This window comes from Dicentrarchus labrax, unplaced genomic scaffold (assembly GCF_905237075.1).
Source record: "Dicentrarchus labrax unplaced genomic scaffold, dlabrax2021, whole genome shotgun sequence".
Classification (NCBI taxonomy): domain Eukaryota; kingdom Metazoa; phylum Chordata; class Actinopteri; family Moronidae; genus Dicentrarchus; species Dicentrarchus labrax.
In genome coordinates, this window is record NW_026136711.1 from 10,798,055 (window position 1) to 10,824,285 (window position 26,231).

At 40.8% G+C, this 26,231-nt stretch overlaps 1 protein-coding gene across 4 annotated transcripts in view; it reads left to right on the forward strand.

The window, feature by feature from the left end:
- The first annotated feature begins 244 nt into the window (after window positions 1-244).
- frmd4ba (FERM domain containing 4Ba) overlaps window positions 245-26,231 on the forward strand; it is a 44,712-nt gene continuing 18,725 nt past the window's right edge. The window contains exons 1-7 of one of the 4 annotated variants that reach the window (XM_051414116.1): window positions 245-525; window positions 22,540-22,605; window positions 22,909-23,003; window positions 23,217-23,309; window positions 23,645-23,729; window positions 24,848-24,904; window positions 25,265-25,287. In XM_051414116.1, coding sequence (XP_051270076.1) covers window positions 22,540-22,605; window positions 22,909-23,003; window positions 23,217-23,309; window positions 23,645-23,729; window positions 24,848-24,904; window positions 25,265-25,287 — 419 coding nt within the window. In that variant the 5' untranslated portion in view covers window positions 245-525. Of the gene's footprint in view, window positions 526-17,772; window positions 17,977-22,539; window positions 22,606-22,908; window positions 23,004-23,216; window positions 23,310-23,644; window positions 23,730-24,847; window positions 24,905-25,264; window positions 25,288-26,231 lie in introns of those variants that run through there. The other 3 variants (XM_051414113.1, XM_051414114.1, XM_051414115.1) reach the window with 3 other exon arrangements.

The window sequence follows — 26,231 nt, forward strand, 5'->3', positions numbered from 1 at the left end:
AACACCACACAGTTTCGGATCATAAACTGATGAATGGCCATTTTTTACTGATCCAGTTAGATACACAAAAAGTGGATTACCCTTGAAAGAGTGTTTATTTCATTTCCACTGTCAGTAGTGGGTTTACGCAGCAGAGAGCGCTCCTCCATTGGCCAACAGCCGTGCGCCGAGGCAGCAGCGGCTGAGGTACATTCATCTGTCCCATGCAGAATGTGTGGAAGGTAGCGGAGAGGAGGAGGCGGGGAGTGTGAATGGATGGGACTGACTGACTGACTGACTGACTGTGAGGAGTGTGAGGAGCTATATGCCGAACAGGCAGCAGCTAACCCTATTGGACTTTTCAGCCCGATCTCTGATGAACTCTGCAGAACCAACTCTTCATTCATCTTGAACAAAAATCTCTTATTGTGAAAGTCTCGGCTTTTAAGGGAAGAGGTGGATTTATTTGACTGACCGGTGCCGGGCTGAGTCGCTCCGCGCACAGACAATAAGTGGGAGCGATCAGATCACAACAAAAGACACAAGGTGAGGAACGTTTCATTTTCATACAAACACAGCCATTTAGAGCTTAACTGGCCTTTATTTGAGCCGTAAAACAATATCTGGCTGTGTGATCACCTGTAACAGCTTTTCTGGCAGCCACACGGTTCGTTTGTTATCTTACATTCTCAATAACTTGCACACTTTACTCTCATTTTCTACTTTAAAACGTGTATTTATTTATTTATTTTTTGTCTTTAAGAGCTTTGTTGTTTGCTCTGTTTCTGTGGAGGAAAGGTGTTGTTGGTTTAGCCTATATTCCTCTCCACATCAGTCCAAAACAGTCCTCATTTGCTGTGTTTGACTATAAATGGATCCCCGCCTCCTGTGAACTGTACATATATGCATGTCTTTTACTTCTGCTGACTGAATGTCAGCTGGGTTTTCAACTGTTGACATGTCAACATAAGTGCTTTGCTGGTCAGAAACTTGCATTGGAGTTTTTAATGGTTATTTGGAGGGTTTAAACACACTGATGGGGGGTTGAACCACAGTGATACCTGTGGTATGCGTTCAACTGAAAGGATGGGAGAAAAATAAGAGTCTGCACTTCTTTAAAGTAAAAAATGAATCTCTAACCCTTTATTTTCTGTCTCTATGGTCAGCTGGCCTGCTCTCCTCTGTGTGAATATCCTGTTTCCTGGACAAAACAAACAATGGGGAGGCAGGCATGGCAGGCATATGATATCCTGTATGGGTCTTGTGTCACCTCAGACCATGAAAAACAGGAGTGTGTGGTGCTGGGGTTGGTTGAAAACCAGGATGAATACTTTCATACAGAGCTCCAAAAATACACATCATACATAACAAGTGGCATTCATTTGTTGTGACACATAGCAGGCCTAGCATGAGGAAATCCAGTGACTGAGGCGTGTGATTGATACAGAACAAAGGCCCAGCCCACTGGCTTGTATAGGTGACTATATTGAATTTGTGGCTCATGAGAGCAACATGTGCTGTCTCTCTTTCTCTCTCTCGGACACACACACAGACAAACTGCAAAGGCAGCGCTGCTTTGTGTTGACTTTAGTCTAGGATGTTCAGCTGCTTTTAATGGGGTCAGCGTTTCCAATTCAATAAAGCTATTAACCGTCAGAATATTCCAACGCCACTGCTCAGCTCGGCACAGATAGGAGTTATTCGCCTATCAGGGTCCATTAACAAGCTTATCCATACAAGGCGGTCTTTGAAAGGGTAAACAAGATTTAACACTACATCCAGTCAACCTGGGCTGTGTGACCTGGGCCTGTGATGTGTTCCCACCTCTGCTCAAAGCCCCTGTTTTGTGTTAAAAGTTGTTCATCAGCACTTTCTTTTTCTTTCCCACACATCTTTATTATAATCTCTCCACATAGATTTGAATAAGAGCATTTGTCAGTTAGGTTATGTGATACTGTTGTCATGCAGGTTCGTAGTATTTAACACTAGAAAACGAGATCCTGACAGACTGGTTCTGACTACAGATTCCCCTGCTCAGAAAGATCAAACTCTTGATCAGTGTGGCATGTGACAGGTGAGAATGTAAATGGGATGCCTTGCTAGTTACATCATTCCGCTTTATATGTCCTGTTTTTACGTACACGTAACAGTGTCAGTTCACATACCATATGTAAAAAAAAATCTACCTTCATCAAGGTTATGAAAAAAACATTACTTAAAGAAAAACATGAAACATTTATCTATTGGCAGAAATAGAATATGATATTCATAGGTATGTTTTCATTAGCGTATAATCACTTGAATATAGGAATCACTGTGTTTTCTTTACCTTAGAATGAGCTGTTTTTATCTACAGACGCCGCAGGTCGCCTTCCATGGAGTCAAATGCCATTTTTCTGTAGATATGGAGTTTTGTGGCCACCGTAGTTGGCTAGAAGTCACTAAATCCTACACACTGGTCCTTTTAAAGGGGTATTTCAGTGATTTAGTATTGCAGTCTTTGGAGTGCCCAAAGTTTTCATATCGCTGTGTAAGAGATTTTATGATAAGTAAACTGAACATGATCTGTAACCTTGGTGGAGTGCCCCTTTAAAGCGATGTGCAACTTTTGTAGCAGCCACATCTACAGTTTGCTAAAGTAGTAGCAGTAGTTCAGTATGGAGCTAAAATGGTAAGCTATTGTAACAGTAACCAGTGTTTCCTCTATGTTGATTTTGGAGCGGCGACCCACCGCTGTTAGATTTCTGCCGCCACGGTATCAGAAATGGGGCAGACGCACAATGTAGTCACAGTTGCCTTTTAAATGATCCTGCCGACATAATGCACCCCCGTTGGCTGCCGCTCACATTGCAATTTAACAACAAGTAGAACTATTCAGAGGTTATTGGGGCTGTCCAGTTTAACTCCACATACTGTTGTGTTGATGTAGCTTATTGTCAAAACGTTCGCTTTCTTCCAAGACTATTAAACTAACAGCTCCACCAAAAACGTCACCGCGGTGGGTCCGTTTTAATTGGACAACGTTCGGACGGTCCTGCCCCCACTGCTAAAAAATCCTAGAGGAAACACTGAGTAACACAAATGGAAATGGGTCATGAAGTCAGATAACTCACTCAGTAGTGTGCGGAATACAAATCCTAAAACATTTGTTAACATTAGCCACCTCAAGCTACTGGTCATACTGGATCAATTAAGGCAGAAACAGCTAAATCTGTGTGTGTTTTTAGTTAAGCAATGGTGCATTTTATTGCCTATAAATTATACTTTTCATTTGTGAGAGGCAAATGTGTATTTCTTCTCTTGGAAGTTACATCTGTAGTCTCACTTTAACTAATAGAAAATTCACGCAAAAAGATGCCACATTACGCTTTGACTGACTGATGATACCTAAGTGCAAGACACCAGATCAGCGAGTGCTTGTCAGAACTGGAAAACATGGATATTGTGGATTGGCACTTTAATGTACGTAAACAGGCTTGCTGCTTGAGGCCTAATTCAGGGTCAGGCACTGGACTGTTTTCTAGTTAATGTGTTTGTGGGTCAACAGTAATCTATAGGCTTAGCAGAGGAAATCAATTCAGATCCCCAGCCCAGAGGGGATATCTGAGTTTAGAGGCTGGCGCTTGTTGAGTATGTTTAGCAAAAAGATTTAGTATAAAAAGTTTCATCACAAATGTCCCAGTGCTGTTTACTGTAAATGTCCTTAGTGTCACTCCTTTAGTGTGAACATGGTTCACACCGAAAGTTGTGTCAACAGGAATCTGTTCCTCATTGGCTGTGGACCAACTCAGCAGAATACAGACAATACATCTCTTTTCCTTGTTTCATGTCTGCTTTGTTTCGTCAGACAGGACATCCTTAGTAAAACAAAGAGTCTGGCCCTCAGTTTTTGGTGCAAACACAGACATTGTGAAACACCCCGCGTTGATTGTGTGTTTCAAAATTTATGATTCTTGTGTGCAAGAAGTATCACATGCAAGGAGTTTTATGAGACAAAAATACTGTTGTCTTTTGTTGATTTCGAGGGATTTGGTCCTTTTATGTGTGGCTCTAGTGAATAATGATGTTCAAGGTTGGTTTGTGTGTTTATTTTACTTTAGAATGCAGCAGAAAACACCAGCATCAGCCCTGGAGAGTGGCTCTCAGCTGGTTGGTTAATTCCTCTGGGAGCTGGTTTCCATATCATTTAGATGAAAGAGACTGCATTAAAACAAGCTACAATCTGTTTAAGGACAGACACTTGCAAGTTTGTGGACAAATTCCCCACAAAACGCAGCGCTGAATTCCACCTCCTTATGAATTATTGAAAGAATGGACACAAGGATGGATTTATAGGTTACCCATGTGTATCAGTGGCTATTGACCCGGGCACTTCAGAGCAAAAACCCTTGTCCCTGGGGAATGTCAGTGGGAAATTAATCACAATTCCAACAGCCCATGGTTTATTCTGACACAACAATTTATACAAATTAGGTGAAATATAACGTTTGTGATACATCATCATTTACCCACCTTGAAGACAACCGTTTCAATTAAAGAGCTGGACAGAAAGCAAAGAGTAAACTTTGTTTCATGCTCCACTCTTCTATAGCATAGTATCTTTAATTGTGATTTCCGTTTGTTGTTAATATGAAGGTGACGTTTCCTGCTTTTATGGCTTGATATTTGAGTAAATTTAGTATCACAAAAACATTACAGAGCAAAAAATAATTTCACAGAAGTATGTAAATTCATATTCACCTGTTTATATGTTAAAGGTCCAATGTGTAACATTTAGGAGGATCGATTGGCAAAAAGGGAATATAATATTGATAGGTATGTTTTCATTAGTGTATAATCACCTGAAATATTTTTTGTGTTTTTGTTACCTTCGAATGAACTGTTTTTATCTACAGAGGCAGTGGCTGTATATGTATTGAAATAATTAAATTAATATCATAAACGTGTAACGACTAGTCGACTATTGGCTTTAACTAACGGCTACAAGTCAATACGGAACAGCTAGTCAGGGGCAGCCCTAGTTACAATAACATATAAGACATGTTTTAATGCTGGAAAATGTCATGGGCGGTGTAGTTTTTTTTAATGCAAATAAATTCCAGTAGTTCCGTAGTAGGATGTTGGATTGTAAGTCTTGGAAAGTTTCAAAGGAAGTGCTGAAACCCCTTTCCAAAACACCTTTCCGATCAGTACTGGGGACTGTGTCTGACATTTTTACGTCAAGCATGCCCCCTGCATGCAGCGATCGGCCAGGTGTGTGGAAATTAGAGAGTATTCTGAAATTGAACTTCTTTCTCATGCTCTCATCTTTCATTCCTCACACAACTACCTCTGTCACCTTTTGTGTATTCAAGTGTACAAGTGCTACATCGTGAATGTCTTTGGGGAGAAACTGAGTGCACCATTCTACTCTTATTTGTACGATTAATCGCATCCTGTCTGACGCTGGGACAACAGGCTTTTTGTGTGTGGATATATGCAGTATGAACACTTTCCCTTAAAACACAGGACGACAGGTTAAACAAACTTGTACTGAACCTTTAAATCTCTTGTTACATGTTTTTACCTGCAAAAAATTACAGTATATTCATACATTCTTGATTTCCTGGTTAACCCAACTCTCAAAAATCAAAACACTGTGCACCGCTGCACAGGTGGGCAGGTGAGATGTAGATCTGCTACCAGATCCAAGCAGGGGAGCACCCGCCTCCCGGTGGGTTCATCCACAACCTCGGGCAGTGGAGGTAGCCTTGAACCCAACAGATCTATTCAGCGTTGCACTCCAGAGCAGAATATCCCTCTTTTTGTTTGTGTACTCCTCCTCCTCCTCCTCCTCCTCCTCCTCCTCCTCCTCCTCCTCCTCCTCCTCATGTGTCTCTCAGGCTGGGATGTAATTGCTGTGAGGCTGAGAAAATGAAAATAAGAACAAAGCAAAGCCCTCAACCACCTTTTTCTCTATCTGTGCCGCTGTTGGCTTGCCTACGAGGTTTTCGTAAAAGCGAAGAGGGGGGTGGTCTTCCCTGTAATTATGCTGCTTGTGTGCCTCTCTCCATCTATCCATCCATCCCTCTCTTGTGATCGCTCTCCATTTCTTCCCATTTTCCTCTTAAATACACACTGCACGGATCACATGCACTCACACACACAAACACACCAGGAGAGCTGTGAGGATGTTGATGGGATGTTTGAAAGCCTGGATGGTAATGACCAGAATGAGACTCCCTACACTGCAAGAGCGTGTAAGGTAAAGGAGGAGGGGGTGGACGGAAAGGGCCTAAGCTGCTATTATTACCCTCTCAGGCGCAAATAGAGAGGTACATGGTGTCGAGTCTGGAAAAAAATCAACCGTGCTCACACGGCAGACGTACCCCACAGCCTCAGATCCAGGGTGATCGATAGTGCTCAAGCTTAAAACCCCATGTGAGTGTTTCACACGTTTAGTGCCAGAAGGTATGGAGGCATGGTAAGGAGAAACCCTGGAGACTTCTGTGAATATGCGAGTCTCTCAACCCCCCACAAAGTAATTTCCTGTTGAGTTGGGGCACTAAATTGTTCCTTTTTTCATACCTTGCCTCAATGAGTTAATTTTGTTTGGGTTGTATTGTCAGTGGATTTACAGTGTTAGGGTGCGGTGTGGTAGGCAATAGAAATGGAGGCTGTATAGGTGCTCACCCTTTAGAGCTTAGCATTCATCATTAATGGAGTGTTATGTGAGCCTTCTCTTTTACTGGGTTAATACTGGAAAGAAAAAACCCCATCTGGACCGATACTTACACACACACTAGATCCCAGACACCACTCACCCTCCAACTCATATCCACTGCAGTTTTAAAAGAAAGAATTCATCCAGCTGCAGTCACCTTCACCACTGCAGCCTGGGATGGAGGAGGAGAAGCAGGGAAGGGAGGGAAGTCATTATCACCTGCCCTGTGGACCGAAACCGAGCACCCTGCTGGCCCACTCAGGCAGGCCGCTCTGAGCTCAGTGACAGGGACAGTAGGTTGTGTAGAAAGACCGCATGTTAGCAGTAACATGGAGGAGAGATGTAGGTGTGTGGGTGATACAATGACAAGGAAGCCATGTCAGAGGTCCAATAGAAAAACCTGCTTTGATCTAGAGGTCTTTTCAAGGTTGCATTGTCCTGCGAAGAGGCTTGGCTACTTCCTTTTGAAATACATAGGTTGTCTTGAGCGAGTGTGTGTATACCCTTTCACCTACTGTACTGCACTTTGTTTAACAGCAGCACACATGTCTCATGCAGATGGATTGGTGTTTACAGAAGCGTGCACTCTCGAGACAACTGAAAGTGTCTGTCAGTAGCATTAGCCTCTATAGTCATAGTCCATCAACGGGCAGAAACGAGTGATGTCAGGACAGTGCTTGGTGATACAGTGGATTGGACTCTGATAGAAAGCTGATATGGAGGGCGCAGTTGTAACAGGTGTCAGGCACACTGGGAGAAAAGATGATACTGTATCCTCAGGGGAAGGCAGTGGTTGGCCTGGCAGGGGAAAATGAAGGTGGCGTTATTATATGCAGATACATTAATTTATGTCTTCCAGACCAGACTGGGTTTGGAAATATTCACTTGACAGTAGTGCTGAAACAATAAGTCAATTAACTGATGAGTAGATTGCTAAGAAATGTATTAAGTTTTGATAAATGAGTGATTATTTACCTCAAGCAAAATGCTGAATATTTATTGTTCCAGCTTCCCAAATGTGACCATTTGCAAGGATTTTTCTCAGTTATACATCACTGTAAATTTTATATGTTTGTGTTTTGGACTATTTGGTTATATAAAACAAATAATTTCAAGATGTTACCTTGTCTGTGGGAAATTGTTGTGGGCCTTTGTCTTACATTTTATGTCATGAATTCAGAAATCTAATTACAGTCACAGTTTAGATGAATTTAGGGTATTGCAGATATCTGTAATATTTATTTTAATTGCAAATTTCCAAATTGTTGAAGCTCAAACTGATATGAAACCATGAAGTGGTTAGGCCTTTATTGGCTGCACTGTGGTTGACGTTATGTGCCACATCCACTGAATAGCATAGACCCCCCTGTAATTTATTTAATTGTCCAGATGACTGATGATCTGTGAGAATGGCTAAAGTGAAATTACTGGCATCCCCTGGTAATACTAATTCTGCCCAGATACGGCTGTTACAGTGCATGTCGGACACAGATTGTCTCAAACTACTGTAAAGCTGTCACTATTATCAGAGAGCATTAGTCATTAGACAACACAAAGCACAGTATTAAATGAAATATTTCACTTCCAGTAGATAACAGAAGGTTTTTTATGTTCCTTTTGATATGTAGTGTTAACACTACATGGTAGGCTATATCGATATGGCTATAAAGTTCAATTAGTATTAAATGGGTTTTTTTCTTTTTTCTTTTCTTTTTAAATCTGTGCTCAGAAGTAAAAGCTGGTCCAGTATTCAATTTTGCAGTGTGATATGGAAACCATGCCACCAGTGCACATAAAATGAACTGAAAATGGACTTCACAGTGAAGTAGGAGACATCTTGTGTCCGACTGGAAAACTGGGGAACTGAAGAGTGAGGTCATAACTCTGTGTCTGATTGTATGGGTTGTTTTGTGCAACAGTGTCACAAATCCATTTAAACCATTGTCAATATAAAAATATTGATTAGTGCAGCTTTAAGTTTCAATATGCGGTCTGATCCAGTGACATTTTTTCAGATGCTGCCTCATCTCTCACCCTTGCCGTTTTTCTTGGTTATTTGCCAATTACTTTACCACAAAAACTGTGTTTTATGATCGGATCGGATGCATGTTAATACCAGGTCTAAACAGGGCTTTTTTCTGCCTCCGCAGCAACTCCTCCGACAATATACAGTTAAAATCTTAATTTGTTCACATGTGTCTTTGCTAACCAATTAAATATTGAAAAGCAGTGAGACATGTTTTCCATCTGCAGTGTAGCAGCTGTTTCAGAATATGTTATGGTGTTGTAACAGTTAAAGTATTAGATGGTCTAGCAGCAGTAAAGCAGGAACAGATGCCCTGTTTTGAGGCTTTGCCCTACAAACTCTACCTACTGATAAAATCCCCATTTGACTCCCAGTGAACTCATCCTGCCTTCAAATCATGGCACCTCTTGAAATCGCTCTGACAGAGCTATAACCTTTGAGAGCTTTCAGCCCACCGAGAGCTTTTGTATTTATACACAGCAGGACAAAAATAGAGGTTTTCTGCAATACTGGTGGCTTAATGCTGACAGCTTTTAGACGTTTTTTTTTCAAAGTGATATCTACTTGTGCCACACAGGTTCTGCAGTTTGTCTGTACAGCACATTGGCTCATAGAGTGCAGTTTTCCACATACAGTAACTGGATCAGTTGTGGTTTCTCAGACATGTGTTGTCTGCCCAGATAAGGCCATGTAAGTGATCTTATTATCTAGTTGGTAAATTGGATTGAGAGTGATAAGCCAGAGGGTCTCATTATTGTACATTATCTAAATGCAGATATCAGCTGTGAGAACTCTGCTAATTGCAGCTGCAAAATGGATTTAGACACTTCACTGTGTCTATACAGTATGTAAATGTTTTGGTTTGATTGAGGTTTGAGGAACTATAGCCCCCCCAGGGCTGATTCGGGACTCCAAATAAATGAAAGGGCAATTTCATGTCAGATTAAACCAGGCTAATATAAATTATTGGTGTCAATTAATTTCCCCAGTTTTAAAATCAAGAAAACCAAGAGCCTATAGACAACATCTCATAAATCAAAGTGAACATCCACAAATAGGATGTTCCACCTTAATTGTACAGCGGAACAGGGAATATTTAACCATAGCAGAAGCTTTGGGGACGGCAGTGTCATTTTGTCAGTCGGCCCACCCACACTGAAATATCTCAACATCTGTTGGATATATAGACATTTATGTCCCCAGTAGGATGATAAAATTGTAATAACTTTGCCGATGCTTTGACTTCACCAAAGTTACTATCACCTAGTGCCATCATCATGGTGAGCCTTCAGTAAACATTCCCATCAGCCTCAGCTGTACTCAAATGTTAACTCAAAATAGCATTTCAGTTTTAACATCTTATACGATAAACATCAGCCTGTTATCATTGCCATTGTGAGCGTCAGCCACCCACAGTCCCAAGCTAAGTCCCTATGGACTATGGAGCTATTACTGCCCCAAAAACTAGTGTTAAGAAGCCTAATATCAACCGTTACCTTTTCCTGGTTCCCCACACACGCTCCCATGGGCATGATTCACATTTATGAATGGAAATTGAACAGATAATGATTTTAATTCATTTATATTTTTCCTACAAGGGTTGTAATTCATATTACAGTCTACTTCCTAGAATGAAAACAGCTTTGTGCTGTTGTTATTCCCAGTGAGTTATGATGCTTTGTCGCATGACAGATAATTGATAAGTCATAAAATATGGAAATTCTTTTAAAATATCCCTTGGCTCATAAATTTTAGGCTTGAAACCCTGCTCATGTTTGTTCTTTCTTTCAGACACAATATCAGTATAACACACTTCAGAAGCCAAATAGTTTAAAATTATTATTTTCTTTTTTTTCCCTTCAATAATTTCATCCCCTCCTTCGCCTTAAGACTCATTACAGCCCCTCACTGATGGTGTCTCCTCCCCTCCCCTCCCCCTCCTCTGCTTCATCTCTCTTGCTTTCTCTTTGTTTCATTTGGACGCCCGTGGAGATGTCAACAGCGGCCATTCATATTTTCCATCACTTGGCTATGATATTGAAAGCTAATGACACAGGCTCTTTATGCTCCTTCTAAGAAATGTCTGAGCAAATCTGGGCTCCCACAGTCCCTCGGGGCAACATTTTGTCGCGGCAGAGAGTGTGGGGCTGCTGGCCTCTGCCTCCCCACACGCTTCCCCCGCTTTGACCTCCTCCTCTTCATAGCATCTGGTTTATACACACACATGGTTTGTCATGGCCTGTGGCCTCCAGCGAGCCCCTGAGCGCCATCCCATACAGCAAGAGGATCTGGCCCCAAATCCCCAGACCCAACCGACAATCCAGTAGGTGGATGGTGGCAGCCTGAAGCCCCCAGGCCCTCGCCTCTTTCCCTCCCTTCTTTTCTTTTTCTACCCCCTGCCTGGCCACACAAAGCTGGGCTTGACTGTACCGCCTAAACACACACAAAAAGCGTTTCTGTCTCGCCATTCATTTGCTCAATGGAGCTTTATCACATGGTGTTAATTGGCTGTAATTAAGATGTCTTGTGGTTTTTTTAAACAGATGCAGTGACAATTTCTGTCAAGATGTATAATGGCAGCCTCTCACTTACTGGCAAGGTTGTCAAATCTGAAGGCCTTAGGGTAGACATTTTAAAATTTGTACAGTAGTTCCTTTTGTGTTGATTTAATGCTCTCAATGAATGTGTCTCTGAAAAAATAAACAATAGCAAAAACAGAAATGATACACGATGCTCGCAGCAGCAAAGCCCATTAGAATGTGGCACATATGCATGACCAGAAATGGCCCTCTTTCATGTTTTATGAACTTAATCTATTCATGTATGATGTATGACTACAAATCATCCTCCTATCGAGTATCATGATTTCTGACAGCTGCGTCCACCTGCTCAATTTCTAACTACAAGTGACAGTCAGGAACCTTGACAGGCATGCAGCCAGGGTCCTGTGAGGCAAGGACATTATAACTGGGAGTGATCAAGCCTGCATGTGTGTGTGTTTTGCAGTGTGTCAGGCACACTGCACCGAATGTCTTCCATTCAGCGTGTCAGCTGCAGTCTCAGTATGTGGCATGGCTCGTCAGCTGTAGGCCCGTGCGGATGACAGCTGTTTCCCTGCCCAGCTCAGGCTCTGTTACGTTCACTCGGAGGCCTTCCCCTTTTAGATAATTAATCTACCACTTACTGTACAAGGTAATTGCCATCCCATGTTGAAATAAGCCCAGGGACAGGGAACTGTGATGATCTTGGCAGAGTGACTGCCCCTGTCATGCCCTGCCTTGTATTCTCAACAGATTCAGGCCTATTAATACTGAACTTCTGGGACTGAACAAAGCAGTGGGCTAGATTGTAACAGCCTGCCTGTCTGTATTCTTATTAAACTTTCAATCCAGGCATCACAAGTGAAATGAGGCCCTTATATTAGGAGAAAGGGCATGACATTGGCTTAAAGATAATAGGAAACCCCTCCAGACAGTATAATTTCCCAAACAATTTCCAGTGCTAAATGTACTTTCCCTTTTTGTGTCCTGGGGTTGTGTGAGGCACTCGATTTCCCCATCTGCTGGCTGTGAAGGGGCATTGCAGCGTGAACACAAAGTATGTCAGCCACTGCTGCACTTCCAGAACAATTGATTGTCTTCTGCCTGGGGGGGGGAGTATAACAACAGCTTGAAAAGAATGAGCCTTTAAGTGAGCACAGTCTTGTGTGCAGCACATGACTTGTGTAGAGAAATGGAGTGACACTACAGTGACATCAGAGAGGGTGACGGGCCGTGGTGTGAGGTCATGGTGTTTACGGCCGTGGTGCCAGGCTGGAGACAGGGAGAGGTGGAGATTGGGAGACAGCAGCCATGTATACTGAGTTATACACAGGCAATGGATGCTGTCTGTGAAAAGATATTATTCAGTGGAGCCCTTTTCCCCCAAAGTAAACATATGGCATACACATACTCCAACACAGCTTATTTGGCTTCCGAGTTGGAGCATTTCAGTGTGAAATTGTCAATGTGAAGTCATCCAGGAGACTAATAACCCCTATGTGATCATTTTGAGATTACTGTGTTGACTAGTTACAGTAATACCTAAAGTTTAAAGCTGCTGTCATAAATATTTCAATAACAACAATGGATCAAATGACTGTGTAATGTAAAGGGGTTGCTCATAGTGTTATTACAGTTTTGACACCTATAGGTATAGAGATATCTACAGAGAATTATCACCTGACTTTGCAGTTCCCCTTAGTTCTATGGAGCATTTTAGCATCTTTCAGCTCATTGTTTTGGTTTAAAGCCCCACATAGTTACTGGTCTGTTTCACTCTCAGCCCCCTCATCAAACTGTTTTCCAAATTCCCCAAAACACTGTTTTTTTTTTTTTAAAAAGAGTTTCAAATAAAAGCTTTACTCTACTTGCCCAATTGTTAGCAAAGTTAGCTGGTGAACATAGTGGTGAATTAGGTGGCAGAAAAGGAGAGTGAATATTGGACTTTGTCAGCTGGCCACAGAGAAGAATAACTTTACTGTTATAGTTCACTGTCACCACTAGCCTGTTTATTAGTCAGAGGTAGTGAGTGGCTAGTAAACACAGTGGAGAATTAAGCTGCTAAAGACCCAGATATTTTCCACAAGAGTTGGTGGAGACCAAAACAGAGCTAAAAGGAGACTGAATATAGGACTTGACTAGTGGACAGAAACACAACTCCAAATGAATGCTAATGTTGCTGCATGTCTACTGGATGTGCAACTGTTAGTTAACATGTTTGTCATATCAATCAAGGTGATAATAGGTGTTGTTCCACTTCCCCCAAGTGGCCAAACAATCAGATAATGAGGGTTTAAATGAGAAGGTATGCATGATAATGATACATACATGTATTATTAGTAAAATATGCTATATGAGAGAGTGATGAGACATGGACACTTGTTAACAGACTCAAGGATCAGATAAACTGCTTATTGTAGACATCTCTCACAGTTAGCCCAGACAGTTAATTCACACTTTCCCCTGGGGTGCCCTCTCTGAGCATAGACTCCCAGAGATTGATTCTAGTTGAGGTCATTACCCCTTCCTACGTCTTCACCCCACCGAAACCCCAGTATAGAGCGTGGAAATCAACAGGGATTATCTGCTGCCTGCAGCCATTTGGCATATGTGTGAATGCAAGTGTGTTTTCACAGGAAGTGTGCGTAGCTCTAGAGACAATCCCTGCATGCCCTTACATCGAAATATAACCACTCTTTGTGTTTGTTTTGGTTGACTGCCCTGCATAGACTGTACTTAAGTTATCTGATGTATTTTGTACTCCTAAAACATTACTTGTAATTAAATGTTAATTGCATATTTCCAAATGAAACTTTTCTTGATCAAAATGATCCTACAAGTGGAATGTTGGCAGATATTTGTACAGATATTTTACAGAAATTCTCTGCTGGCAGATGCATCAAAAACCCTGTATTTATTAACATTATGTGGACCAGAACACGCTGCTCTACTTTACACACGTGGCGATCATGTGGGTGATCAACAGCGGCTTGTGTCCACCATATGTTTGGCTGTCTCGCCCGTTGTCGCTCCAGGCAGCTGTGGCTTTGCGCATCTGTCCGTGTTTATCATGGTTAGCTGGTTACGGTGAATCTATACCTTGCGAATGGGTCTCTGATGATGAATCCTGCCCTCTAGAAACAGATCCATCCAGTTTATGCAGTGGTGGATTACAGCATCAATAGTATGTAATCCTGTTAGGACATTTTTATGCCCCAAAAAGGCTTTAACTGACAGGACAGGAATTAAATTGTTTCTTTACAATGGTATAGTAACAGCACGTTTGCTGTGTCAGTATTATTTGTGGTTAAACGCTGTACTATTATTCTCATGTTTATTTGAATTTCTGCTAGACAGCCAGACAGCCTCCAGTATATGTAAAGAAGCGTAGAATATCAATGTACCAGGCTATTCACTGCCAACAACCACAGTCAGCTTCAATATAGTTAAAGGAATCATTTGACATTTTGGAAAATACAGGCTATGTGCACGTTTCCTTGCAGAGAATTGGATGAAGATTGATATTACACTCACGTCCATACAGTAACAATGAATCTACAGCCAGCAGTACGTTAGATTAGCTTAGCATAAATAGGGAAACAGCTAGCTTGGCTCTGGCTATTGATAACAGATCCACCTTTAGAATTGGTTACCCCCAACTAATTTTAGAATTGGTTCTGCAAGATTTGTTGTCCTTTAACGCACAGTTTGAGGAGGGGCCACGACGCCTGATTAATTGCATGATCAACGATCAAATTCCCACATGGCTGCTGTCAATAGATCTGACATAAATTGTAGTGAGCTTGTTTTAATATTATTAGAGTAGTATTTTACATATTGTGGTTATAACTGTAGTCTCGAGACTGCTGTTATAAGACTGATCTTTACTGCAGAACAGACAGATCAAAGTCTCAATCTTTCAGCCATCTATTGCTCCATATTTCTCTTTTTTCCTTGTACTTTCTGTTTTGTCAACACTGTTAAGGATGCGGTTGTCTTGTTTGAATAAACCTTGTTGGAATTGTCAAAGAGAAAAAAAAGCTCTGTGTTTACATTCAGTGCCAATGAAAATCTATCTTTGTGTCAAGTTCACAGACAAGCTAATGTTAAAGTTTTATTCACATAACATTTAGTCATGCTTGCTGACTTCCTTCCCCCTTTTTTAAAAAAAATTTCCTTTTTTTTTCCCCTTTCCTCGGGGGTATAAAAAAAAAAGGGGGGGGAAGATATGATGCCATTAATAGGCAACCAAAAGAAACAGCCATAACAATCTGAGCACCTTGGTGGTCATAATGTTCTGCAGCCCCATACCAACAAACTGTGATGCACTTTGTTCTGACACCTTTCTATTAGAACCAGCATTAACTTTTTCATCAGTGTGAGCTACAGTAGCTTGCCGTTTATAGCCTAATTTTAGTTCTTCTTAATCGATTGATGCGATCCCAACAACAAACGCAAATTCAATTCTGCACAACCTTGCAATTTTGTCCAACCACTGCAACTTTTCTGCAAATGTGACCAATCATTATTGTTTCCTGTGAGTTTCACTAATCATAGCAGTCTCACTGAGCCATACGTCCCCAAACTACTAAAATTTTCATTTTCTCACACAATTTCTGTGCAAAAGAAAAGCTTAAAACAACACAAAGAAAAGCTGCCGTGAAATCAGGCTTTTTGGGGGATTGTTGCACCCCCAACAGCAGAATGCTGGAGGGATTGGATATGCTATGTTAATGTTATTGTTAGTGTGCTATGTTAACTAGTGAGCTTTAAAGGTGATGGTAGGGGAGATTTTTACCTCTAGACAGAGCCTGGCTGGTTCCACCTGTTTCCACTCTAACTGACTCTTGGCTCCGTATTTAATGTATCGACATGAGAGTGGTATCAATCTTATCTAACTCTTGGCAAGATAGCACAAAAGGCTATTGCACAAAGTGAACTATTTCTTTGAGAGTACAGTACAGTATATGGATCTGTTTGTGCCTGGATGAAGATTAATTCATATTCTTCTTTGAGAATTGCTCATGCTCCCTTTTTTCATAAAACCCAATGTCACAGCTGCTTCTAGTGCTCAGTATAGCCAGGTCACTGCCTGCATAGGCGTGGTAATGGTTATGTTCATTTTCAACATGTATGCTCTGCAGCAGATTAATGCTTACATGCACCACTAAGATTTTGTTTATTGTTTATTTGTATAGCATAATGTGACTGAGCACATAGGGAAAAATCTGTAACTGGGAAACTGTTTGCCACTGTCTGAGCAGCTCCACTGCCTCCTCAGTAATAGTTGATGAGGCAGAAAACATCACTTATTTACTTTCCTTGCCATGTTTTTGGGAATTATTGATACAAATTTCAGTAACAGTTCTGCTTCTTAGTCTACACCATTCTCTGTGCTATTACTGCAGATATAGAGGTTACAGTGTGCCTGCTCTGAGACAATTACGGTCATCATGTTCAATGAAACAGCACATGTTGACTGTGGATACTTAAGCGTTCGTGGAAACTGAGGTCACGTAAACAAACGGCAGGATATTGTTTCCAGATTAACTGCAACACGTCTCCGCTGAGAGCTGTTCCACATCTTCTTTTTCTTCTGTGTTGCTTTTCTTAGTATTGTCTGACTTATCTGAGTCAGGTGTACAGCCTGTGTGCAACATTTGCTTATTAATTGCAGCTCTATACAAAGGAACATGTCTGGTTGTGACTCACAAGCGCTTCTACATTTTCACATAAAAGCCTTTCTAAATGTTTTTTCCCCACAGTTTCACTTTTAGTTTTTGCGCTGTCAGTTCTGCCATCCCTGCTGATCCACACAGGACCAATTATTTTTAGTGTTCCTGCAGAACATAATGGGTGGAGATGTCTGGTCTCGCCAGGAAATAGCTTCCACATCCCAGACAAAGTGACCATTCCCACACCCGTTTTCAGACAATGAAACTGAAATAAGGGCTGAAATAAAACAATGAAATAAAAGATGAAGTCATCAGCAAAACTGAAAAGGAACATATTTTGGTGCAATTTAACTTTGTAATCTTTATTTTACAGAAGAGAAAAATCACAGCCTGGACCAGCAAAACAAAACCTTTTCACCATTATTTTACTGTGAGTCAGTGAGGAAAGTTTTTATGACTTTAAAGGTTGAGTGGCCCGCCGGAGTTTGTTTCCATGTACATTGTGTTTGTATACAAGTGTGTTTATGTAGAGGGGAGATGGAGTCTCTGCAGCAGGGGCCTCATGGTTCTGTCCTGCCCTCCCCTGCACTCTATGAGGCAGTGTTTTGGACCGGGGCCCAGGACCAAGCCTGAGGCACGCTGCTCCGCTCCAGCCTCTCCAGAGCGCCGACTCTCACTAACATTACATCAGCTGGGGAGACACAGTAGACTTTGTGTGTGTGTGTGTGTGTGTGTGTGTGTGCGGGAGTGTAGATGCTCCTTTCAGCTTGTTGCTCTGAAGCAAAACAAAGTGGCCTGCAGATCCATCTTTTATCCTGGTTCTGGGAGGTGGCTGTGAGGTTTCATCAGTAGAGGCAGGAACTGGCTGTCAGGGAGAAAAGGCAGCTAACCATGGCTGTGCGCATCATTCGTGGAATGGAAGACCTGGTGGCTTCGGGCAGCCAGATCGTCTGGAGCCTGGCACATCAGACCTTGAGGAGGTGGTACAATCGTGGGCTGATGCCATGCAGACGCTTCCTAGAAGCCTGGTTCAGGATTGGAAAATGCTACCAGGTATGACAGCTCCTTAAGGTATGGCAGCATAAATGGAAAAGGAAAGAAGAGTTTGAATATAGCAGGTTTTATTGATTGCTTTATTGACAGCATATGTAAATGGTTACTGTGCCAGTGCCAGATGGATTTCTTTCATTAGCCATTGGATTTTTACGGGTTATATTACCTATTTACTCCCTTCAACTTTCCCTCCGAGTGAAGTGAGTCAGTAGTTTTTCTCATCTGGCTCATTAGTGTATGCACATGTTTATTTGTGTGAGTGTGAGGAAGCACACAGGCTGCCTCTTGGAGAGTCACAAAGCCTGTTTTTAACAAGGGTCTCTCCCTCCCAGTGCATATGGCAGTCATTAGAAAGCAGCATGACCAGCCGTTTGATCTCACTGTCTGGCTGAAGAGGAGAACTTTCAAAGTTGTCTTTGAAATGCATTGTTGCCGGAACACCTGAACACAGTGTGTGGTTAACACATCTTACCTGCATGTCCTCTGTGTAAACTTGAAGAGTGTTCAGGTTCTTCTTTTTTGCATTTTCCTGGCATATTTGTGGAAAGGTTTTTTATTTGTATTAGATGGCTTTTGGGACTTTTATGTTAAAGACTATTTTTCCATAACAGATACTAATTCATAATAATAGTAGTAATAGTAGTAGTAATAATAGTAATAATAAACTTAAACTTAAACTATTTTTAGCTTTCATACAAGAAATGCAACTCAAGGGCTTTATAGTAAAGAAATTACATTTACGAGAATAGACATCATCATCATCTTGATAATACTAGTTGCTAGTTACTAGTTCCTCAGTTCTTGAAACAAGGTATAAAGGTGACACGAAATTACACTATTCCGAGAAGTTCTCTCAGTTAGGCAGTACCCTTTAAAAGCACATACACCTGATACTCATCAGTGTATGTCATCTGAGGATCTTGCCTTCTCTTTAAAAGAGTTCTCAGAAGTGACGCAAGTATCAGATCTGCTTACCTTTTAAACCACATACCGGAATATTGTTTTTTTTCCACTTCAGAATCACATATGCAGTATTGGAAGTATTCAGAACATTTACTGAAAAAACCCTATTACAAGTGAAATTCCTAATTTCACTCATCAAAAAGTACAGAGGTAACAACACAGTATGCTCAAAGAATCAAAAGTAATAGTACTCGTTATGCAGAATGGCCCCTGTCTGTTTTATATTATTATCTTACCGGATCATTATTATAAATGCATTAACATGTAAGCACTACATTCATGTTGTAGTTGGTTGAGGTGGAGCTACTTTTAACTATAACAATGCGTAATATTTTATAAACCAATCATATGTTTCATTTGTTAAATCCTAATCAGAAAAGTAACTTGTGAAAGCTGTTAAATAAATGTTGTAAAAAGTATAACATTTCCTTCTGAAATGCAGCAGAGAAGAAGTATGAAGGAGCATGAAATGGAAATACACAAGTAAAGTGTACAGCATTTGAGTAAATGTAATTAGTTACTTTCTACCACTGCGGATACAAGTATTTCCCACTCAGCTTGTGGTTACTTATGGTCAACGGGTGAAGCGTTGGGTTGTAGATGTGGTTAGAGCTGCAGGGTGGGCCCAGCTCGGGCTGAGTAGGTCAGTGTTGCTGGGGGTCATGTGAAGAGAGCACCATCAGGGGCCCTCTGCCCATAATGACAGGGCTTCAGGGGGATGACCTGTCTGACACAGTCATGACCTTTCTTTTCATCATTGGAGACCTCGCTCCGAAGCTCAGGTCCTCTGTTCAGCACTGGCAGCTTTTCCAGTGCTACTTTGTTCATGCAATAGTATATTCTATAGTATCTCCATATCAAATACACTACATCTTCAAAGGGGGTGAATTCGTTTAAGGTTTTATGAATTCTTTTAAAAGTGGTTGAGCATTAGGATTTGGAGAAAAGACAAAAAAGAAGAGATTTGGAGTAACATTCATCTTGAAGGTGAATCTAAAATCCAATAGCTGGCTATGAGCTTAAAATCAGACCGCTAAAGCCCTTTGTCTGTTTCTCCATGTTTTGATGTCACTGCCTTGCAACAATGCAGCATTGATAGATGGGCTCTTGAGAGGATTGTGCCCTGGACAGCCACAACAATTAATGAAAGGGTTACTATAGTGATTAATCCTAGATTAATCTATGGAACGTTGTAATTAACAGCCACAATTGTTTTCCCTATCAAGACACATCAAATAAGGTTGTGGTTTTCATTGAGGTAAGCTTCAGTACTTTATTTTTCCTAGATTCTTGCCTCTTCTGGACCACTGAGATATGGAGCTTAAATAAAGGTCCTGCTGTGCAGCTCATATCAGACAGTAGTAGGAGTGGGTATGGTGTTGAAATCCGAAGTTAGTATAATAGTAAGTTACCGTGACTGCAAATGAAACCCTTTTGTTGACAAGTACAGCTTTAGCCACTGCACCGTGAATCTCACTGAGGTTTAGGGCGTTGAAAAACAACAAAGTGGAAAAGTAGACTTTATAGTATAAAAGTGAAATGACAGCTCTGTTGTGGTGCAAAGAACAATATGTCCTGGCGGACTGAAGTTTCACACCACGCCAGAAAGTGCCTTCCCGCCCTGTGGCCACGCTAACATGACCCTGACTTTCCACCGCAGAGGCCAAGCAGTTGGATGCCACATGTTTTTCACTGAGGTCACAGAAATAAAAGACACCCAGGACACATTCCTGGGCAGCAAACAGCATCCAGTCAACAGGAACACACAGTTTTGGCATTTAGGCGTCACTGAGCTCAAACCGTAGTAAAATACTGCTCTTTCTGACTCTACATTGATTTCCCAACCAATAAAAGTACATTTTTATTGCATTAAAGCCACAATGTATAGAATTTCAATGAGATAATATAGCGTCTTTCACATTACATCTTTTTATGAGATAAGGGATATTATTTTGTTAGTAAATAAAACAGGGTACTGGCCTGCACTGCTGTTTGCCACTGTCTCATTTCTCATCCTGCCACTTGGGGCACCAAAGTCAGGGACTTAAAAATACATATAGTAGCTTTAATTATGTGGATTTACTCTGTTGTGCTCAATCAGACCTCGCCTTTACCCACTTGAGTTGGTGGTGTGGTATTCAATAAAGGATTTGGTAAATGACCTCAAGCTTTTTATACTGAGACTATGTAACCTCTGAAAGAAGAAATAATACAAATTAAATGTTGACTTGCCCAGTTCAATACACTCAGCCTTACTTGATTTGGTGTGACCAGTATAACTTATGGTGGCTAATATTAGCAAACTTCAGATACAGTAGATATTGCTGTGTACATGTTATTTGTTGGAGGCTTGTGATAGCTTTATAATAACCCAGCAGTAGGTAATTTTTATAAAACTAACTTTTTGTCATATTAGCTAAAATAATAATGATAATCTGTGAAAAAAACAGGTTCCTCTGGCTTCTTCTTGTGTAGTTACTTTTATTAAAGTTACCTACTGCAGCACAGACATGAGAGTGGTATCAATCTTCTCATCTACCTCTAGGTGAGAAAGCAATATAGAACATTTCTCAAATGTTGAACGATTTCTTCAACATGAGAATGTTTAGTTTGGTACTTAATATAACCTCACCTACAAAAGGACTGATTAAATATAGGTGGCAAAGTGGGTTTTTCTGCACTGAACAACTCTTGTGTCGACACTTGCATAAGGCACGAACTGTGCGAGCACATAGAAATAAATAAAATAATGCCACAGTCCATAATGCTACATCAATTCCTACATTATTTAGGATGATGACTACTGGAATATTAAGATTACACCAACAGAGATTACACTTTATATGTACACCATATCATCAGAATTTGTACTGAGGAATTAAGAAATGTTTTGAAATATCAGAATATGAGGCTGAATGTCGGCAGCTGCTTAACCCACTGGAATATGGCTTGGCTAATATTCATCACCAAACAATAACATTTCTACCTTGCCCTGCACTGAAAGGCACTTCTTTGCTGACTGCAACATAATGAATCTTACAGCCATTCATCTTAGACAATACAGCGGGAATTCAATTAAAGTATGCACCAGGACTTCATTGTCTTTTGGTTTCGTTTCGGCAGAGGGAAACGTGGGCTGTTGACATTTCAGGGAATTTTCATTAGACCAGTGTTGTTGCAGAGGAAGGACATGTGAGGGGATAAAGACAATAGCGTGTGTGAATTCTTACTAGCAAAAGAAACTTAGACTCTTTGTTTATGACTTACGGTGCACTTATAAAGAGCTGATTTATGCCTGTAATTTCTCTGTGGGACTTTTTTAAACAAATAATTCTGATGATCTTGCAGTGACTTTGATGTTTTGGAGCATGGGTCCCATATGAACAATTGCCCAGTAGCTCCTCTTACCTATTCATTCAACACAAAGACAAACATGACACTGCGGTGAGTCACTGTTCAACGAGAGAAAGAGAAGCAGCCATTTTATCCCCGGGCTGAAATAATGGAAGCACAGCTTTGAGTAGAGAGGCACAGGTGGAGGTGGAGTGCTGTGCTGCCTTGCAGGAGTGGTCATGTCTCATGTTATCTGTCTTCCTGCAGATGACCGAGGGCCGTCTGTGCCAGGTTCACCTCCTGGATGGCAGGAAGCTGGAGCTGCTGGTTCAGGTAGTCGACACTTTCTGCTGGCCTTATTAGGCACAAACTACACTGCATACCCTAAAGATTATGCTGATGCACTGAAATTGTGTAGGATTTAATGATGATTCATTATTGTAAGTTAGTCTTAATTTTACTCCTATGTTGCTTTTATTTCTTGCCAAAGTGATCTAATCTGTTTCATTTGTCAGTTTTTCAGTGAAATGTTTTATGAATGTCACATGTATTATTTTATTGGGTAGCACGATCCTGTTGAGTTAGCATACAAATGATCTCAACTGAACTCCTGTTTTTTTAATCTAAACCTTCCAGCCTAAGCTGTTGTCCCGTGAGCTGTTAGATCTGGTGGCCTCACATTTTAACCTGAAGGAGAAAGAATACTTTGGATTGTCCTTCATAGATGACACGTAAGTACATTTCCTAACATAACAGACAAAAAGTGCAGTGCTCTGGTAGTGTCTTGTCTGTTTTTGTGTTTAATTTTACTTTAATTAAAGGGATTGGTTGATTTAGAACCAATCCTTGTTTACAGAAGCCTTTAGAGAGGGGGGAGAAAGAAGAGAGAAAAATTACAATCGCAGTGTTCCAACATATGATTTATTCTTTTATCCCCGGCTCAGTGGCCAGAATAACTGGCTCCAGCTGGATCGTAAAGTCCTTGATCATGACTTCTCCAAGACTTCAGGGCCTTTGGAGCTCAAGTTCCTTGTGAGGTGAGTGCTCTTGCTGAAATTCATGGGATACTTTTGTGCCTTATCAGATACTAACCATTGAAAATCTCAGTGTTGTACATTAGATTGAGTTGTGTATATTAGAGACTTTATTTGAAGTAAGTTGGTGTATTGAGACCTTCGTGGCCTCCAAGGCTTCTCTTGACCAGCAGGTGGCAGTGATGGAACACAGCCTGAGTCTTGCTGTGTGACTGCCAAATTAGAGTAGGCTATATTGAACATTATGAAGTTTGTGAATAATGTTGAGGCACAGGCAAAATGCACTGACAGTCTATTTCAAGTTAATCTTGCTGACCCCAAAAAAAAACTCTTCACAGGTTTTATATTGAGAAGATCACCTTCCTGAAAGACAACACAACAGTGGAGCTGTTCTTCCTGAACGCTAAATCTTTAGTGTTTAATGTAAGTGTTTTTAAGCATTTATTTTCTAAAAACCTGTCTCATAACTATATTTATTTTTGTATCCTAGAAATTTGGCATGTATCTTTGTCCTAGATCATTGCACACAATAATTGATTGCTTTTTGAGGTGATGGTCAATGCCTAATCCAATTATTGATCTACCATCATTCTAAATGGTAACAGACTCTTAAGAAACAGATTTCATTCAGCTCGGGATTGATGGTCAGATCATTATAATGTTGGACATATATTGTTCATACTATGAGCATAATGATAGGCTATAAACAAGACTAAAGCAACATTTTAAATGTCCGTTGTTTTAGTAAATAGCATAAGAATACTATAAGGCTACATTTCTTTATTTTCATGATTTCATACTCTGTCCTTTTATCTCTATACTGAATTTTTGTTATAATATTTGACCGACAGCATGCTATTTATGCAACATTACACTTTTGAAATTCTCTAGATCTCACACTGCTGCTTTCAATGCTGCTTTCAAGAGTTTTTGGGCTTGAGCGTGATGAGTTCATTATTATTATATATAGCGTGAAAAAGTTCAACTAACTCCAATAATTCGTATGAGAGTTGTACCAGGACCAGTGATTCCAAATGTTTCCCATAAACAATTTGATAACTTGGGTCACATTGAGAGGAAGTTGCTTTACACGGAGTTTTTGAACCGTCCCAACCGTAGGGGGAGCATGTGAATGCAGCATGTGACCAAACGTTGCAGTGCAGTTTTTTTTTTCGCGGGGAGAGCAGACTGGTCACCATGGGAGACGGAGACTGTTGAACCTGCTTTTGGACCGTACCACTTTGCACAGGGGACTGTAGCTTCAGACCGGACATTCAACTATGCTTTCTATGTACAAGTGTGCGTTTTGTTGGCTAAAGAAAACGTCACGATAACTCAAGTGCTGATAAACAGAATTAAATACACTTCACGGACAGTTTCAAGCACCGAAAAGCCTCTGCGGCAGTGGTTCAGTCGGTAACGGTGGGACCGAGGTACGGGACGGGAAGATTTTCTCTCAAGTCAAGTGTGTCGGACAGGCTGCACTTTGTTGTGCGTGTGTGTTTTTTAAAAACCCTGCCGTTTTTTTTTGTTTACACCAGGAGACCATCGAAGTGGAGAGTGGAAATGTTTTCAAATTAGCCGCATTCGCATTGCAGGTAAGAGTTTGTCGCAGGCTTTCTACACTGAAATTTTGTCACTCACCCCTAAATGTAAATGAAGACGCTCGGGGCACGCAACATTTGAAAACAGTTGTCCCTTGAGTTTGCTTTACACGGAGCTATTGTTAAAGAAACCGACCCTTTTATATCGGTGTTGCGATCTAAATTGAGTCTGTGTTTGCCCGATTTATTAGAGAAATTAAAATGCAGTCAAATTAAATGTGCTGATGGTCAATCGTGTAACGTTACCTTTGTACAGCTTGTGCAGGTAGCTAACATTAGCATAGTAGGCAACTTTTAGCAAGTATTGCATTTTCTTATAATGCTTTTAGTAACTGCATTATTTTCCCTTTTTAGGAGGCCAAAGGAGATTACGCCAGGTAAGACGTTATACAAATTAAAACATAAAAGCCAGAAATTAGATAAATACAAAAGGATTTTCGTTGACTTTTCATTTAAAACATGTTTTGAGTGAGCAATACAGGATAGATAAGCTGGGGTGGGAAGGAGTAGGACATTAAGTAAGTTAGTTAAGTAGCCACATCTACATCTACAAATGCAATGTTTTGGGCTTTTTAAAAAAAAAAAAGTTAAATGTACTAAAATCTGTACAATTTGTTGCTAATGTTTGTTGTATACACGGACATCCATAAACCATTTAGTGTCTGCAGTACAATCCAAACTCAGTTTATGAAGTGTATGTGTACTCTTGCAAGGACGCAGGACTTGGTTTGTTGTGTTGTTTGATCAGTGCAAAGTGTGTAATGATGGCTGTGTCAGTTAATGTTCAACTTGACTCCCTCAGATTTTATTTCATGCAGAACTTCCCATAGTTAATAATTACCTTGATTTTGTTCTTGTGACATTGAACTGGACCCCTGCTGGCTGGCTGGCTGCCATCCACATGGTCCAAATGTTGCCTTTAAAATCAGAACACTGGTGTTATTTGGCTGCATGTTCTGACTGCATCACATCACAGACACTGCTTATGTGACACAGTACAAATACACGGACTTTCTGTACACAATTTGGTTGATGACACTGGTGGGAGGCTCTGTACAAAACCACCGTAATCAATTCACTGGTGGAGATAATGTTTTCATAGTGGGCCGTGCTCTCAGAGGCTTGACCTGCTGATAAGGTGTGTTGTTTTTTTTGCCAGCCATAGGAGTGAAGGGCATTTGCTGCGATTAGTAAACACCGCTCTGTCTGAGTAAGTGACTGAGCAGTTTGAAGCAGCCCAACCTGTGTTTCCCAGTGTTTTGCCTCTAAAGGCCTCCCTGTTCATTATGTGAATACAAAGATTTGTGCTCTGTAAGGAGTT